Here is a 14397-nt window from a genome sequence, read left to right as displayed (position 1 = left end):
TATTGAAATGTTGTAACTCTTATTTTCATAGTAACCAATAGATAACGTGAATCATAAAAGAAACTCGATTTTACTGCTTTAATATTATTCAAAACATTAAAAAAATACAATTCCACTGCATATTTTACAGAGATTAAAGTGCAACTGCTTGGAGGTGAAGTACAGCAATTTATCACGAGTATCTATAAGTACCGATAAACACAAGTAATTGGGTTTGTCCTGCACAGGGTTCCTCCTCCTCCTCCTCCTATTATTCATTGCCGGTGAGTAAAGGCAAACAAGAAATCGACAAATCACTCAACACTTGCGGCGGAGTCTACAGAACAGCAGCCAAAACAAAAGATCATCCTATGAGAGAGAGACAGAGCCTGAGCAGAAGCCGGAGTCTTCAACATTTTAGCAGCTTTCGCAAGAGGTCCCACATCATCACTAGCATTAGATCTGCTGTTAAAGGACTCTCGAGATAAGAGTCGGGCAGAAAAAAAAGTTCTACGTATCACAAATCATTTTTTTAGTTGGAAAATTATATACACACTTTCAACATTTGCGTTTAAAGAACGCCTCTTTTGTTTAACTGTACGAATTGTCACTTTGCGGTATCTCCGTTACGATCTGTAAATGTCACACCTCGGGTCATGCACTTATTAGGTGAAGTGATCGAACTACGATCGGCGGCGGGAGGAAAAGTTTCTAGCCAAGGTTGTTGAGCGCTCGTGTAAGGAAGGCTTTGCCGTGTCTGGTCAAAGCTCAGCGTCCGGAGCGTTGTTTTTTCATGGAATGGTAAGATCAGCGTTACATTAGTTTCCGACGAATCAGAACAAAAAGAAACGTAATCTGTCATTTTCATTGACAAGATTTATGAACTCCATCTAATTTGTTACAATTATGTGCAGAGCGACAGGAGCACAGCTTCTGGGACTTGCCCACGTTATGAGGATCCTTCTGATTTTAATTTATCTGGACACCATCATAATAGTAAGTAAACTGTTTAATTCTTATTTTAGTATTCGTGTTTTTATATGAATTTATTTACATGACTAGAAGTTGATGCAGGAGAAAAAGTCAGAATATTTGATATATTTTATTTTAATACCGAGGCTATTTTGCACATTTACCATCTAGTTGGGTCCAGTGAGCAGGATGGTTAGACTCCGGGTAAACTTCAATTACTTGACCTTTTGGAGCAAAGACCAACAATCCGATGTCAATGATTAGTCTATCTGCCAGGCTCAAGAGGGCTATTTTGATAATAATACAATGTCCACAGAATTCCCGGAAGAAGCTAAATTGACTTAAGTGTGGCAAAACCCGTGTTAACGAAATAATACCATACTCCACGGCAACAACGTATTAAACACTACTAAAATGCCTTGAAGTATGGAGCGAACGTTGTTTTAAACTGATCTATTCCAACTGTTGCCCTGATCCAAGCCAGTTCTATTTATTTCGTTCATAATGAACTCCCACTCAGCTCACTGTGCTCTGATGTTGCCTATTACGCAGTACTCAAAGAAACTTTAAAGGGAAAAAAAAGTTTGTCAGTGCCAAAATTCAAACAAGGGGAGACCACGTTATTTACTTTGTTATAGATTTCAAAGTTTATATGAAATAGCCAAGAGAAAGAACAACCGCAGACACAGGCATACATGGATGAATCTAATAGAAAGAATGTTTGGAAATAAGAATCTCGTAATGTCAATATTTAAAACAATATCGAGAGGAGGGAATATTGCCTTTACGCCTGGATTGCATTCTGTTGCACAAAACGTTAAAGCGCCTTAACCAAAGAATATGTGAATAATATATAGTATTACTTATCTGTTTCTTCAGATGAAAACTAACCCACCAGAATGTGATCTACTGAGTATCCTCAGAAAAGAGAAAGAGCGATGCTTTGAGATGTTGTCGAACGATAAAATCGATACTGAAATGCAAATGTTTGAAGCAGGTAAGACTCCAGGTATAGAATGGAGCAGGTAATCGGATAAAATACTAGATCAAGATTGCGATTTACAACTTACAGTTCCCATGAAATCTTCTTCATTTTTCAAAAAAAAGTAATCTTCCAAACTCTCCGGAACATAGCATTCTAAACCCAATGGTGCTGCTTTCAACTGTACTGGAACCAAACACCAAATTCCAAATGATTGTGTTAAGGGTTCACATGCTAGTATCTTATGGTATAACTTCAGCCCCATAATTCTTTACCGGGTTACTGTCAACACAGACATAAACAGGATGCTTTGTGAAACTCCTCAGCATATTTTTCGTATTTTATTCATTAACCACTTGTGGTTTTGAATAGAGATACAGATTGAAGCAAGTAACAGACATGCTGTGCTCTAAGTATCTTCTCTAATTTTCAAAGGAACAAACCTCCAGTAATTGGAAGTTGAAAAATATAGGCTTTAGTGAGAACTTATGAAGTTGATAGGGTAGATAGAGAGAAACTATTTCTTCTGGTGGGGGAGTCCAGAACAAGGGGGCATAACCTTAAAATTAGAGCCAGGACGTTCAGGGATGATGTCAGAAAGCACCTCTTCACACAAAGGGTAGTGAAAATCTGGAACTCTCTCCCCAAAAAGCTGTTGAGGATAGGTCAATTGAAAATATCAAAACTGAGATTGATAGATTTTTGTTAGGCAAGGGTATTAAGGGTTACGGAACCAAGGCGGGTAGATGGAGTTAAGATACAGATCAGTCATGAACTAATTGAATGGTGGAACAGGCTCGAGGGACTGAATTGCCTAGTTATGTTCCAATGTTCCTAATTACACATGATGTCAATCCTAGTATGACTCATTTCCCACAGAGCTCCATAATACATCCTCTGTTTAATTAATAATAAATTGTAAAATGCAAGTGATCAATAGGTTATCATTAGACATATTTCACTGTTACATTAAAAAGATATAAGTGCATGGCTGAGTGGCAATGTGTTGTGCTGCACGTGGGAATTTGAAAACAAAAGAGTAAATTCAAATTTATTTCATTAGCAATATTTTCTGTAGACTTGTCAAAGATTTTTAAGCTTTCTTTTTATTTTTTATTTCAGTAATAAAATGATCTGCTTTGTTAAAGGCATTTGTCACAAACTTTTACAAAAGAGTCTTCAGGTTTCCCAGATTTATTATTTTTTTGAAATCTGAAATCTGTAGCTTTTCCAATAACCATCTTTTTTTGATTGTAACCCTACCTTCTTTCCAAGATTCCAACATATTTATAAGGGATCATTCTAAATAAAGTAGAACACTTATATATTCTAATCTAGTCCTCAAAGAAAAGTTGATCGTAAAATGGATTTAACTGAGACAACCTACAACAAAAGAAAGAATTGGAGCAACTACAAAGTTCAGTTTAGCAAGGATTTAATTTTTAGTGGGCCCCAGTCTGTATGAAGATACTGACGATACTGATAAGAAGTTGTACGATTTGAAATACCTGTTACCCCTGCTGTATGTAATATGTTAATAATTTTAAACTGAACAGCTGCACACTGAATTTGAGATCCAAAGTACAATGTCACAGGCTGGTAATACACAGGTTCAATCTGCAACTCTGCTGCAGGAAGACACCAACCTGAAAGCAAGCATCTTTGCATCAGAAAAGAAAAATCAAATAGGCAGTCTTTATCCTGCTGCTCCTCTGCACCTCCTGACTAAGAGCATCATTATCTATATGTAACAAGTAACTACCCAAGGCACCCTCCAAGCCACTGAAGGAGGAGGAAGATGGAGAGGAAAAAGAGGCACATTCTATCAAAAAAATTAAATTGAACATATACAGACACTGTTGTAGATAATTATTTAAACACACACAAAAGTCACATTTGTAAAATGTTCAACTGAAACAATCTTACATTCCTGTTAAAGCGTGAAGAGGCAGAATGACAAGTTGCTGTTGCCATCTAGTGGTTTCTAGATATTGCCTAAGGTAACAGAAAACCATGACAAGTACTGATAGCATAGAAGAAACATTCAATAGATAAAATCAATGAGAAAATGTGTGAAGGAAATAATAGGAAATGAAACTGAGTACTTTAGTACTGAGATTGATTACAATAGGTAAACCAGAAAGTTTGCACATTGCATTGTCATGAACTGGTAGGAATTGAACCCTGTAGACATCATCTTGCATTATCATGCAGTCAAAACACTTAACCTAATGTGTAAACTAATTGTTGCCCTCAGAAAACAAAGCGAATTTTATTGTGAACAGTTTTATGCTGTTTACAGAGGAGATGTGTGATGGGAGAAGAGACAGTTACATGCTTAGTTTATGAATAAGGCTGGTCTCATAACTTAGAAATGAATTCACAAGTCAGCTTTATAAACTTGTCTAATGAACGTGATACACAGTACAAGCCTTTCATGTACTTAGTTTATTATATTTTTAAATATTTTGCGGTTTTTCTAAAACATTGTATATTTGTTTTAAGTTTTACTGTATATTTGCTGAGATTAATTTGTGTGGAAATTTGTATGTCAGAGTTGTCAACATTGTAGTCTACATTTTTCACTGGATTAAGGACTCAGTTTAATTTTGCATATTCTAAAATAATTATGGAAACAGAGAGAATAAGTTAAATCAGACAACGTGAGCTGCACCTAACTTGAGCTGCTGATATTTTTCTTTGTGTCCTTAAGGTAAAATTATGGTTCTGAATGGGATGTTACTACACTATCGTGAGGAATTCTTTCCTCTCATTTTCACCTCTTCTTTCATCTCAACTAAAGGTACAGACATGTTGAAGCCTGGTTCCACAGTTGTGAGTGGTCCTACAGCAGGAAGTCCAAGCTTTTGTTCCCATGTACATGCCTTGGAGCCTTAGGGGCTATACAGTGGCCAGGATTTTCTGCAATTGCAGGTTCCCAGCACATCTTCAACATGTCGGGAGTTCCGTCTGCCACAAAAATATCTTGATCCTGAATGATTTTCCAGTGTCAGGGTCATTTGCATTTTTAAGTGGCTCCTTGGCCTACACTGGGGAGTGTGCCACGGATGGAGCAAAGATTGGCTGTTTCGGAGGCATGAACAGCAATTGTGGCTAACAGCTTCTTTGCTGGCTGGAGAAAAGTAATTTCTCAAATTCTGGCAAAATTCATCATAGTCTATGCAATTGATTGCAGAGGCTATCTGGCTCTTTCATTTTTAAGTACACCTTCTGTTGCCCATAACAATTCTGGAAGCCAATATACATGGGCATCACTCACGCCCAGAATGCTAAAGTACAAATCATGGAATCATAGAAAGGTTACAGCACGGAAGGAGGCCATTCAGCCCATCGAGTCCGCGCAGGCTCTATGCAAGAGCAATCCAGCTAGTCCCACTCCCCCACCCTATCCCCATAGCCTGGCAAATTTTTTACTTTCAAGTACTTATCCAGTTCCCTTTTGAAGGCCATGATTGAATCTGCCTCCACCACCCCCTCAGGCAGTGCATTCCAGATCCTAACCACTCGCTGTGTAAAAAAGTTCTTCCTCACGTCACCTTTGGTTCTTTTGCCAATCACCTTAAATCTACGCCCTCTGGTTCTTGACCCTTCTGCTAACGGGAACAATTTGTCTTTATCTACTCTGTCTAGACCCTTCATGATTTTGAATACCTCTATCAAATCTCCTCTCAACCTTCTCTGATCCAAGGAGAACAACCCCAGCTTCTCCAGTCTATCCACGTAACTAAAGTCCCTCATCCTTGGAATCATTCTAGTAAATTCCTTCTGCACCCTCTCTAATGCCTTCACATCTTTCCTGAAGTGCAGTGCCCAGAACTGGACACGATACTCCAGTTGTGGCCGAACCAGTGTTTTATAATCGTTCATCATGACTGCCTTACCTTTGTACTCTATGCCTCTATTTATAAAGCCCAGGATCCTGTATGCTTTCTTAACCGCTTTCTCAACCTGCCCTGCCATCTTCAATGATTTGTGCACATATACCCCCAGATCTCTCTGTTCCTGTACCCCTTTTAGAATTATGCCCTCTAGTTTATATTGCCTCTCCTCGTTCTTCCTACCGAAATGTATCACTTCGCATTTTTCTGCGTTAAATTTCATCTGCCACGTGTCCGCCCATTCCATCAGCCTGTCTATATCCTCTTGCAGTTTATCACTATCCTCCTCACTGTTCACTACCCTTCCAAGTTTCGTGTCATCTGCAAATTTGGAAATTGTGCCCTCTACACCCAAGTCCAAGTCATTAATATGTATCAAGAAAAGCAGTGGTCCCAGCATCAATCCCTGGGGAGCACCACTGTATACCTCCCTCCAGTCTGAACCGTTCACCACTACTCTGTTTCCTGTTACTTAGCCAATTCTATATCCATGTTGCTATCTGAAATAAAAACAGAAAATGCTGAAAATACTAAGCTAGTCAGACAGCATCTGTGGAGAAAGAAACAGTTAACATTTCAGGTCAATGATCTTCCATCAGAACTAGAAGTTAAAGAGTTAAAGTTTTTAAGCAAGTACAGAGCCAGGGAAAGTGGGGGTGGGGTGGGGCGGAGGGGAGAGAAGGAAAGAACCAAAGGGAAGGTCTGTGATAGGGCGGAGGGCAGGGGTGATTAAATGACAAAAGTGATGGTGGTGCAAGGCAAGGAGGGTGGTAATGGGACAAGTAAAGAAACAAAGATGGGTCTAGAGGAGGCTGTAAATGGCAACAGCAGAACCATAACCAGCAACTGCTGACGACAAATTGTGAACAGTGGTTATGATCTGAAGTTACTGAAATCACTGTTGAGCCTGGAAGGTTGTAAAGTGCCTAAACTAAAGATGAGGTGCTGTTCCTCGAGCTTCCTTTGAGCTTCATTGGAACAGTGTAGGAGGCCGAGAATAGAGAGGTCAGTGTGGGAGTGGGATGGGGAATTAAAATGGCAAGCGACCGGAAAGTCAGGGTCATGTTTGCGGACTGAAAGGAGGTGTTCAGCAAAGCGATCACCCAACCTGCGTTTGTTCTCCCAATGTAGAGGAGACTGCATCGTGAGCTGCGAATAGAGTATACTAAGTTGAAAGAAGTACAAGTAAATCGCTGTTTCACCTGGAAGGAGTGTTTGTGGCTCTGGATGGTGGGAAGGGAGGAGGTGAAAGGGCAGATGTTGTATCTCCTGCACTTGTACGGGAAGGTGCCATGGGAAGGGGAGCAGGTGTTGGGGGTGATGGAAGAGTGGACCAGGGTATCGTGGAGGGAACGGTCCCACAGAATTTATTTCTTCTTATCTCTACTCTATTTTTTCTCCCCTTGTTCCTACTGACCTACAACTGCGACTCTTCCGACGCTCTCTGTCACTTTAACAGTTTCTAGTTTCCTGGCCCTAATTGTCTCCTTTTCACTATGGATGCCCGGTCCCTCTACACCTCCATTCCCCATCAGGACGTCCTGCGGGCGCCTCCATTTCTTTCTTGAATGGAGACCCAACCAGTCCCCGTCCACCACCACCCTCCTCTGCCTGGCTGACCCTGTTCGTACATTGAACAACTTCTCCTTTGACTCCACTCACCTCCTCCAAATAAAAGGTGTCGCTATGGGAACCCATATGGGTCCCAACTATGCCTGCCTTTTTGTGGGATACGTGGAACATTCTTTGTTCCAGTCCTACTCAGGTTCCCTCCCTCACCTCTTTTTCCGGTACATTGATAACTGTATCGGTGCCGTTTCCTGCTCTTGCCCTGAACTGGAAAATTTAATCAACTTTGCTTCCAATTTCTACCCTTCCCTCGCCTTCACAAGGTCCATCTCTAACTCCTCTCTTCCCTTTCTCGATATCTCTATCTCCATTTCTAGGGATAGGCTGTCAACTAATGTCGACTATATGCCCACCGATTCCCACAGCTACCTTGAAGTCAAGTCTGCAGAGCAGAGTAGCGATTTGGGTAAAAACAAGCGGACTGTGTCAGGAAGGGACAGAGAGTTTAACAAAGGTAATAGGGCATTAATGACTAAGTCACATCAGGATAAAATAGTAAACAGTTAAAGTTAAAGGCGCTATATCTGAATGCACGAAGCATTCGTAGCGAGATAGATGAATTAATGGCACAAATGCAGATAAATGGGTTTAACCTAGTCGTCATTACTGAGATGTGGTTACAGGGTGACCTAGGTTGGGAACAAAATTTTCCAGAGTACTTGACTTTTAGAAGAGATAGGCAAAATGGAAAATGAGGGTGATAGCCCTGATAATAAAGGATGAGATAAAGGCAGTAGTGAGAAAGGATCTTAGCTCAGAAAATCAGGATGTAGAATCAGTGTGGCTGGAGCTAAGAAATAACAAGGGGCAGAAAACACTAGTAGGAGTAGTTTATAGGCCTCCTAAAGGTAGTTATAGTGGACAGTGTATAAATCAGGAAATTAGAGGAACATTTAACAGGGGTAATGCAATAATCGTGGGGGACTTTAATCTTCATATAGACTGGGCAAACCAAATTGGCAAAAGTCGTTTGGAGGATGAATTCATGGAATGCATTCGAGACAGTTTTCTAGGACAATATGTCGAGGAACCAACTAGAGAACAGGCTATTTTAGATCTAGTATTGTGTAATGAGACAATGTTAATTAATAACCTTATAGTTTAGAATCCTCTGGGGAGAAGTGATCATTATATGCTAGAATTTCATATTGAGTTTGAGAATGATGTAGTTAAGTCCGAAACTAGGGTCTTAAACTTAAACAAAGCCAGTTACTTAGGTATAAGGGGCGAGTTGCATATGGTACATTGAGAAATTAGATTAAAATATATGATGGTAGATAAGCAATGGCAAACATTTAAAGAAATAATTCATAATTGTCAACAAATATACATTCTCTTGAGGAATAAAAACTCCACCGGAAAAGTTATCCAACTCTGGCTAACTAGAGAAGTTAAGGATAGTATTGGATTAAAAGAAGAGGCTAACAATGTTGTCAAAAAGAGTAGTAAGCCTGAGGATTGGGAGAGTTTTAGAAATCAGCAAAGGATGACCAAGAAATTGATAAAGAGGGAGAAAATTGAATATGAGAGTAAACGCGCAAGAAATATAAAAACAGATTGTAAGAGCTTCTACAATTATGTAAAAAGGAAGAGATTAGCAAAAGTAAATGTGTTACTTAGAGGCAAATACAGGAGAAATTATAATGGGGAATAAGGAAATGGCAGAGATGTTAAACAAATATTTTGTATCTGTCTTCACAGTAGAAGACACAAAAAACAAACTGGGGAACCAAAGGTCTAATGAGAGTGAGGAATTTAAAGTAATTAAGATTAGTAAAGAAAAAGTACTGGAGAAATTAATGGGACTAAAAGATGACAAATCCTCTGGACCTGATGGCCTACACCCCAGGGTTTTAAAAGAGGTGGCTGCAAAGATAGTGGATACATTGGTTTTGATCTACCAGAATTCCTTAGATTCTAGAACGGTCCCCGTGGATTGGAAGGTAGCAAATGTAACTCAGCTATTCAAGAAAGGAGAGAGAGAAAACAGGGAACTATAGGCCAGTTAGCCTAATATCAATAATAGGGGAAATGCTAGAATCTATTATTAAGGGCGTAGTAACAGGGCACTTAGAAAATCATAACATGATTAGGTGGAGTCAACATGGTTTTATGAAAGGGAAATCGTGTTTGATAAATCTATTAAGGATTTTTGAGGGTGTAACTAGCAGGGTAGATAAGGGGGAACCATTGGGTGTAGTATATTTGGATTTTCAAAAAACATTCGATAAGGTGCTATATAAGCGGTTGTTACACAAGATTAGGGCTCTTGGGATTGGGGGTAATATATTAGCATGGATTGAGGATTGGTTAATGGACAGAAAACATAGAGAAGGTAGAAATGGATCATTTTCGGGTTGGCAGGCTTTAACTAGTGGGGTGCCACAAGGATCAGTGCTTTGGCCTCAGCTGTTTACAATCATTATCAATGACTTAGATGAGGGGACCGAGTGTAATGTATCCAAGTTTGCTAATGATACAAAGCCAGGTGGGAAAGTAAACTGTGCGGAGGATGCAAAGAGGCTGCAAATGGATATGGACAGGTTAAGCAAATGGTCGAGAAGGTGGCAGATGGAGTATAATGTGGGGAAATATGAAATTATCCACTTTGGTAGGAAAAATAGAAAAGCAGAATATTTTTTAAAAGGTGAGAGAGTAAGAAATGTTGGTAGTCAGAGGGATTTAGGTGTCCTTGTACACAAATCACAGAAAGTTAGCATACTGGTACTGCAAGCAATTAGGAAGGTAAATGGTATGTTAGCCTTTATTGCAAGGAGGTTGGAGTATAAGAATAAGGAAGTCTTGCTGCAATTATATACGGCTTGGGTGAGACCACACCTGGAGTACTGTGTACAGTTTTCGTCTCCTTACCTAAGGAAGTCTATATTTGCCCTAGAGGGGATGCAACAAAGGTTCACTAGATTGATTCCTGGGAAGAGAGTGTTGTCCTATGAGGAGAGATTGAGTAGAACAGACCTATAATTTCTGGAGTTTAGAAGAATGAGAGGTGATCTCATTGAAGCGTATAAATTTCTTAGAGGGCTTGACAAAGTAGATGTTGAGAGGCTATTTCTCCTGGCTGGAGAGGCTAGAACTAGGGGTTGTGGTCTCAAGATAACAGGTCGGTCACTAAGGACTGAGATGAGGAAATTTTTTTTCGCTTTACCACAGAGGGCTGTGGATGCTGAGTCGTTGAGTATATTCAAGACTGAAGTCGATAGATTTTTGGACACTAACGGAATCATGGGATATGGTGCTAGGCCGGGAAAGTGGAGTTCAGGTAGAAGATCAGCCATGATCTTATTAAATGGCAGAGCATGCTCAAGGGGCTGGATGGCCTACTCCTGCTCCTATTTCTTATGTTCTTATGTTAATTACACTTCCTCTCACACTGCTTTCTGTAAGGACTTTATTTCATTCTCCTAGTTTCTCCATGGCATGTATGAATAGTAAAGGCTTTCATTGCATCAACATATAAGTAGTGTCAGGCCTCAGAAACATAATATTGCAGGTGAATGTGTGATACCACAGCAGCATCCATGATATCTTCATTTTACAGCAGTTCACTATACTAGCACTATTTCAAGGAATAGGCAGACTGCATAGTTGACTGCTAAGGGACCAAGGCTACCCTTTGGACCCATAGCTATTAACACCAATGATAAACCTCTGAGCAGAGGCTGAAAGGAAATTCAAAGAGGTTCATATCTCAATCCACATAGAACTGACTTGTTGAAACAGAGATTGCAATGTCTGGACAAATCAGGTGGGTAGTGCTCCACAACCGTGAGGGGGGGTCAAAAATTATTAACATTTGCTGTAGCTTGCAGAGGGAATAGTGCTTCATGGTATTGTTATGAGGTGCCAGTTTCCTGCTTATCTCTGTCATCAGAGACATCCAACGAGAATTTTCTCGAAGCTTCTCCCCCTCCGCCACCGTAACTTTGGAGCAAGTAGTTGGCATATACCACAATCTTGGGACATTTTTCCCTGTGATCACAGAATCAGCCCTTTAAGCACAAGTAATTCTGAATTGTCTGGGCTTCAGGAGCTGGATTTTCAGGGTTAGGGGACCAAATGTGACCCTAGGAACTCTTTTTGGAAAACCCTGCCCAATACAACTTCATTCAAATTGTCATTCTTCATGTGTGAATCTAGACAGTGAGTTGTTAAGCTATTCAACTGTAGAGAGGGGATATCACAGCTGAGCCCAATTCTGTCCCCACTCAATGTCCACACATATATATGCACACACACACTTCCCAGCACAAGTCATTAGAAAATGATCAGGAACAGAAAAATCTCCAGACAAGGCTTAGGTGGTTGCCATCAGCTGGAGCTGTGGCAGGGGCCCTACAACTGAACAAGATGCCCTGAGTTAGGGAGGGGAAAGTTGGCTGAGGATCTTGTCATCCTGCAACACTTCACTGTCAAAGTTCACACATAAATAACGGCCTTTTGAGTGATGCACCAGATGGCACTCAGCACCCGTGGAACTCTACCCTAGCAAGGAGTCAACGTTCTCAGGGGAGGAACTCCAGTTCATTTGCTTCTGCCTAGCCCAGGATCATCAAGGGCAATTCTAGCACCCTTACTACCATGCTGGCTGAGATCAGCTAACACAGCACAGACCAAAGGTTGAACATGGGTTTTGTGTGGCTTGGTTGCTCATTGCCTGAACCAGCTGAGCAATCAGATGAACCTTGTTAAGCTTTTCATTACTCAGAAATTTTCTTTGTAGACTTACACTAAGGAGCCAAATATGGTTGTCCCTTTATCAATGTCAATGGTTACATAGCTGGTGTGTTCTCTGACTTGCACCATGTCAGTGGCATTGCTCTGTCACTTTTCATTGTCACAAAGCACATATGTAATCTCTGTCAGCAACCACATATTTAGATTTGGCTGGCAGTTTCATTGCAAGTCAGAGAACACATAAATTTCACGGCAGCTGAAACTGATCGTATAATAGCTTTGAATATTTAAAAAGAGTCTACAAATGGAGGCTTTGAATAGGAAAAAGGACCACCCATAACAAAATACCTTTTTTTTCAGGGGAGGGGAAGATTAGCCAGGGCCCCTGCCCCTTATAACTATCTACTGACAGAACCAAGCCAAGAGGAGAGAGGACCAAAGGATATACCCTCCCCCCACAACCTATATTGCTGGGGATCATGGGCTCAATTTTCAAGCTGAAGTGCGGGTGCATTGGGGGCGGGGGGGCTCCAAAAATCGGAGCAATCTTGAGCGGGTGAGGAAGCCGGCTCCAACCCGCTGACTTCTAGGATCCCCACAGACTGTGTGTCCGTGTGCCTCATGAAAGCGGAAGTCCCATCGGCAATTAAAGCCGGCGGGATGATAGTTAACCCAATTATTTAGATAGTTTAAGTATTTGAAGTAGTTGATTCCATGGTGATTGAGGTAGGGGACCGATTTTCATTCAGCCTCAGTGTGTTTCCCATGCTGTGGGAAACACTCCATGTTACAGGAGACATGTTTCAGCCGGCAGCCAGTTGGACATTGAAATGCTTGTTTGACAGATGGGGATAAAAGGTGAGTTATTGCAGCAGGGCACTCTGGTCTTTCAGACAAACTTTCGGCTGGGAGATCTTTGTGTTTACACTGAAAATTCTTAGTTTCCACTCAGAATTGTTCTGTTGACACATATTTAACAACTTTTCGGACCCCCTCAAACTGATACCATCAGGATGGGGGAGGCACCATGGCTGCATTCACCAGTACATCCGAGGATGAGCAACATCACCAGCCTTGCCAGGCACGGCGTGCACTTCTGCCACTTGGAGCTCCACAACACAGTGCTGCACCACAGGCACCTGCACAAGAGCACAGAGGGGAACAACAGAGGGAGCGATGTCACAGGAGGCACTACCCTCGCCAGAGGAACTACAGGCCAAGGCTCAACTTCCTGGACCTCTCTGAGGAGCAGTGCATATGGAGGCTGAGAGTGAGTCGCCAGGTCGTCGCTGACATCTGCAGCTTCCTTCATGGCGAGCTGCTGCCGGCAGGGCCGAGCAGCATCTCATTACCCATCGCTGTCAAAGTCACCACTGCCCTCAACTTCTTTGCCTCCGGATCATCCCAGGGGGCACCGGTGACATCGTCGGGTTCTCTCAGTCATCTGCACACAAGAGCATAAGGCAGGTCACCAAAGGCTTGTTCCGCAGGGCCCCGCAATATGTCAACTTTCCCATGGACGACCTCAGCCAGACAGAGAGGGCAGTGGGATTCCACTCTGTGGCTGGCTTCCCATCGGTATAGGGTGCAATCGATTGCACCCATATAGCAATCCGAGCACCTCCACATGAGCCAGGGCTTCTTAACAACAAAAAGGGGTATCAGTCCATCAATGCTTAGCTCGTTTGTGACTACCGCAAAAGATTCCTTCACGTGTGCGCCAGATTCCCTGGCTGCTGCCACGATTCCTTCATCCTCCGGGAATCCAACATCCCGGGGCTCTTCCACGCATCAAACACCCTTAAGGGCTGGATCCTCAGGGTCAAGAGATGCCCCCTGCACATGTGGCTCATGGCACTTCTGAGGAACCCCATCACCAAGCAACAGCATCAATATGACAGCCACATCGCTACCAGGTCTACAATTGAGCATGCTACAAGGCTGCTCAAGATGCGATTTTGGTGCCTTGATCGTTCTGGGGGAGCACTTCAATACGCACCAGACAGAATGGGACGCATTATAGTAGTGTGTTGTGTCCTGCACAACATGTCACAACAGAGAGGGGTGCTGGTTGAGGAGACCCCATCCATATCTGCCATCCACATTAAGGGGGAGGAGGACGAACCTATGGGCAGAGCAGTGGCTCACCTGGCTGCCCATGAGGCCAGGGAGTCACTGATATGTGAACAGTTCTTCTAACATCAGAAAGTGTGAAGAGTCCAGTTCTCAGACCCCCTGGAA

At 41.9% G+C, this 14397-nt stretch overlaps 1 protein-coding gene across 1 annotated transcript in view; it reads left to right on the top strand.

Moving 5' to 3' along the window:
* Positions 1-313: 313 nt before the first annotated feature.
* The window catches only part of sctr (secretin receptor), a 39996-nt gene continuing 25912 nt past the window's right edge, over positions 314-14397 (top strand). Inside the window, exons 1-3 of the mRNA XM_067987290.1 lie at positions 314-780; positions 894-975; positions 1831-1948. Coding sequence (XP_067843391.1) covers positions 931-975; positions 1831-1948 — 163 coding nt within the window. The 5' untranslated portion in view covers positions 314-780; positions 894-930. The remainder of the gene's footprint in view (positions 781-893; positions 976-1830; positions 1949-14397) is intronic.

Source organism: Heptranchias perlo, chromosome 7 (genome assembly GCF_035084215.1).
Source record: "Heptranchias perlo isolate sHepPer1 chromosome 7, sHepPer1.hap1, whole genome shotgun sequence".
Classification (NCBI taxonomy): Eukaryota; Metazoa; Chordata; class Chondrichthyes; order Hexanchiformes; family Hexanchidae; genus Heptranchias; species Heptranchias perlo.
This window is presented reverse-complemented; position numbering and strand designations above follow the sequence as displayed.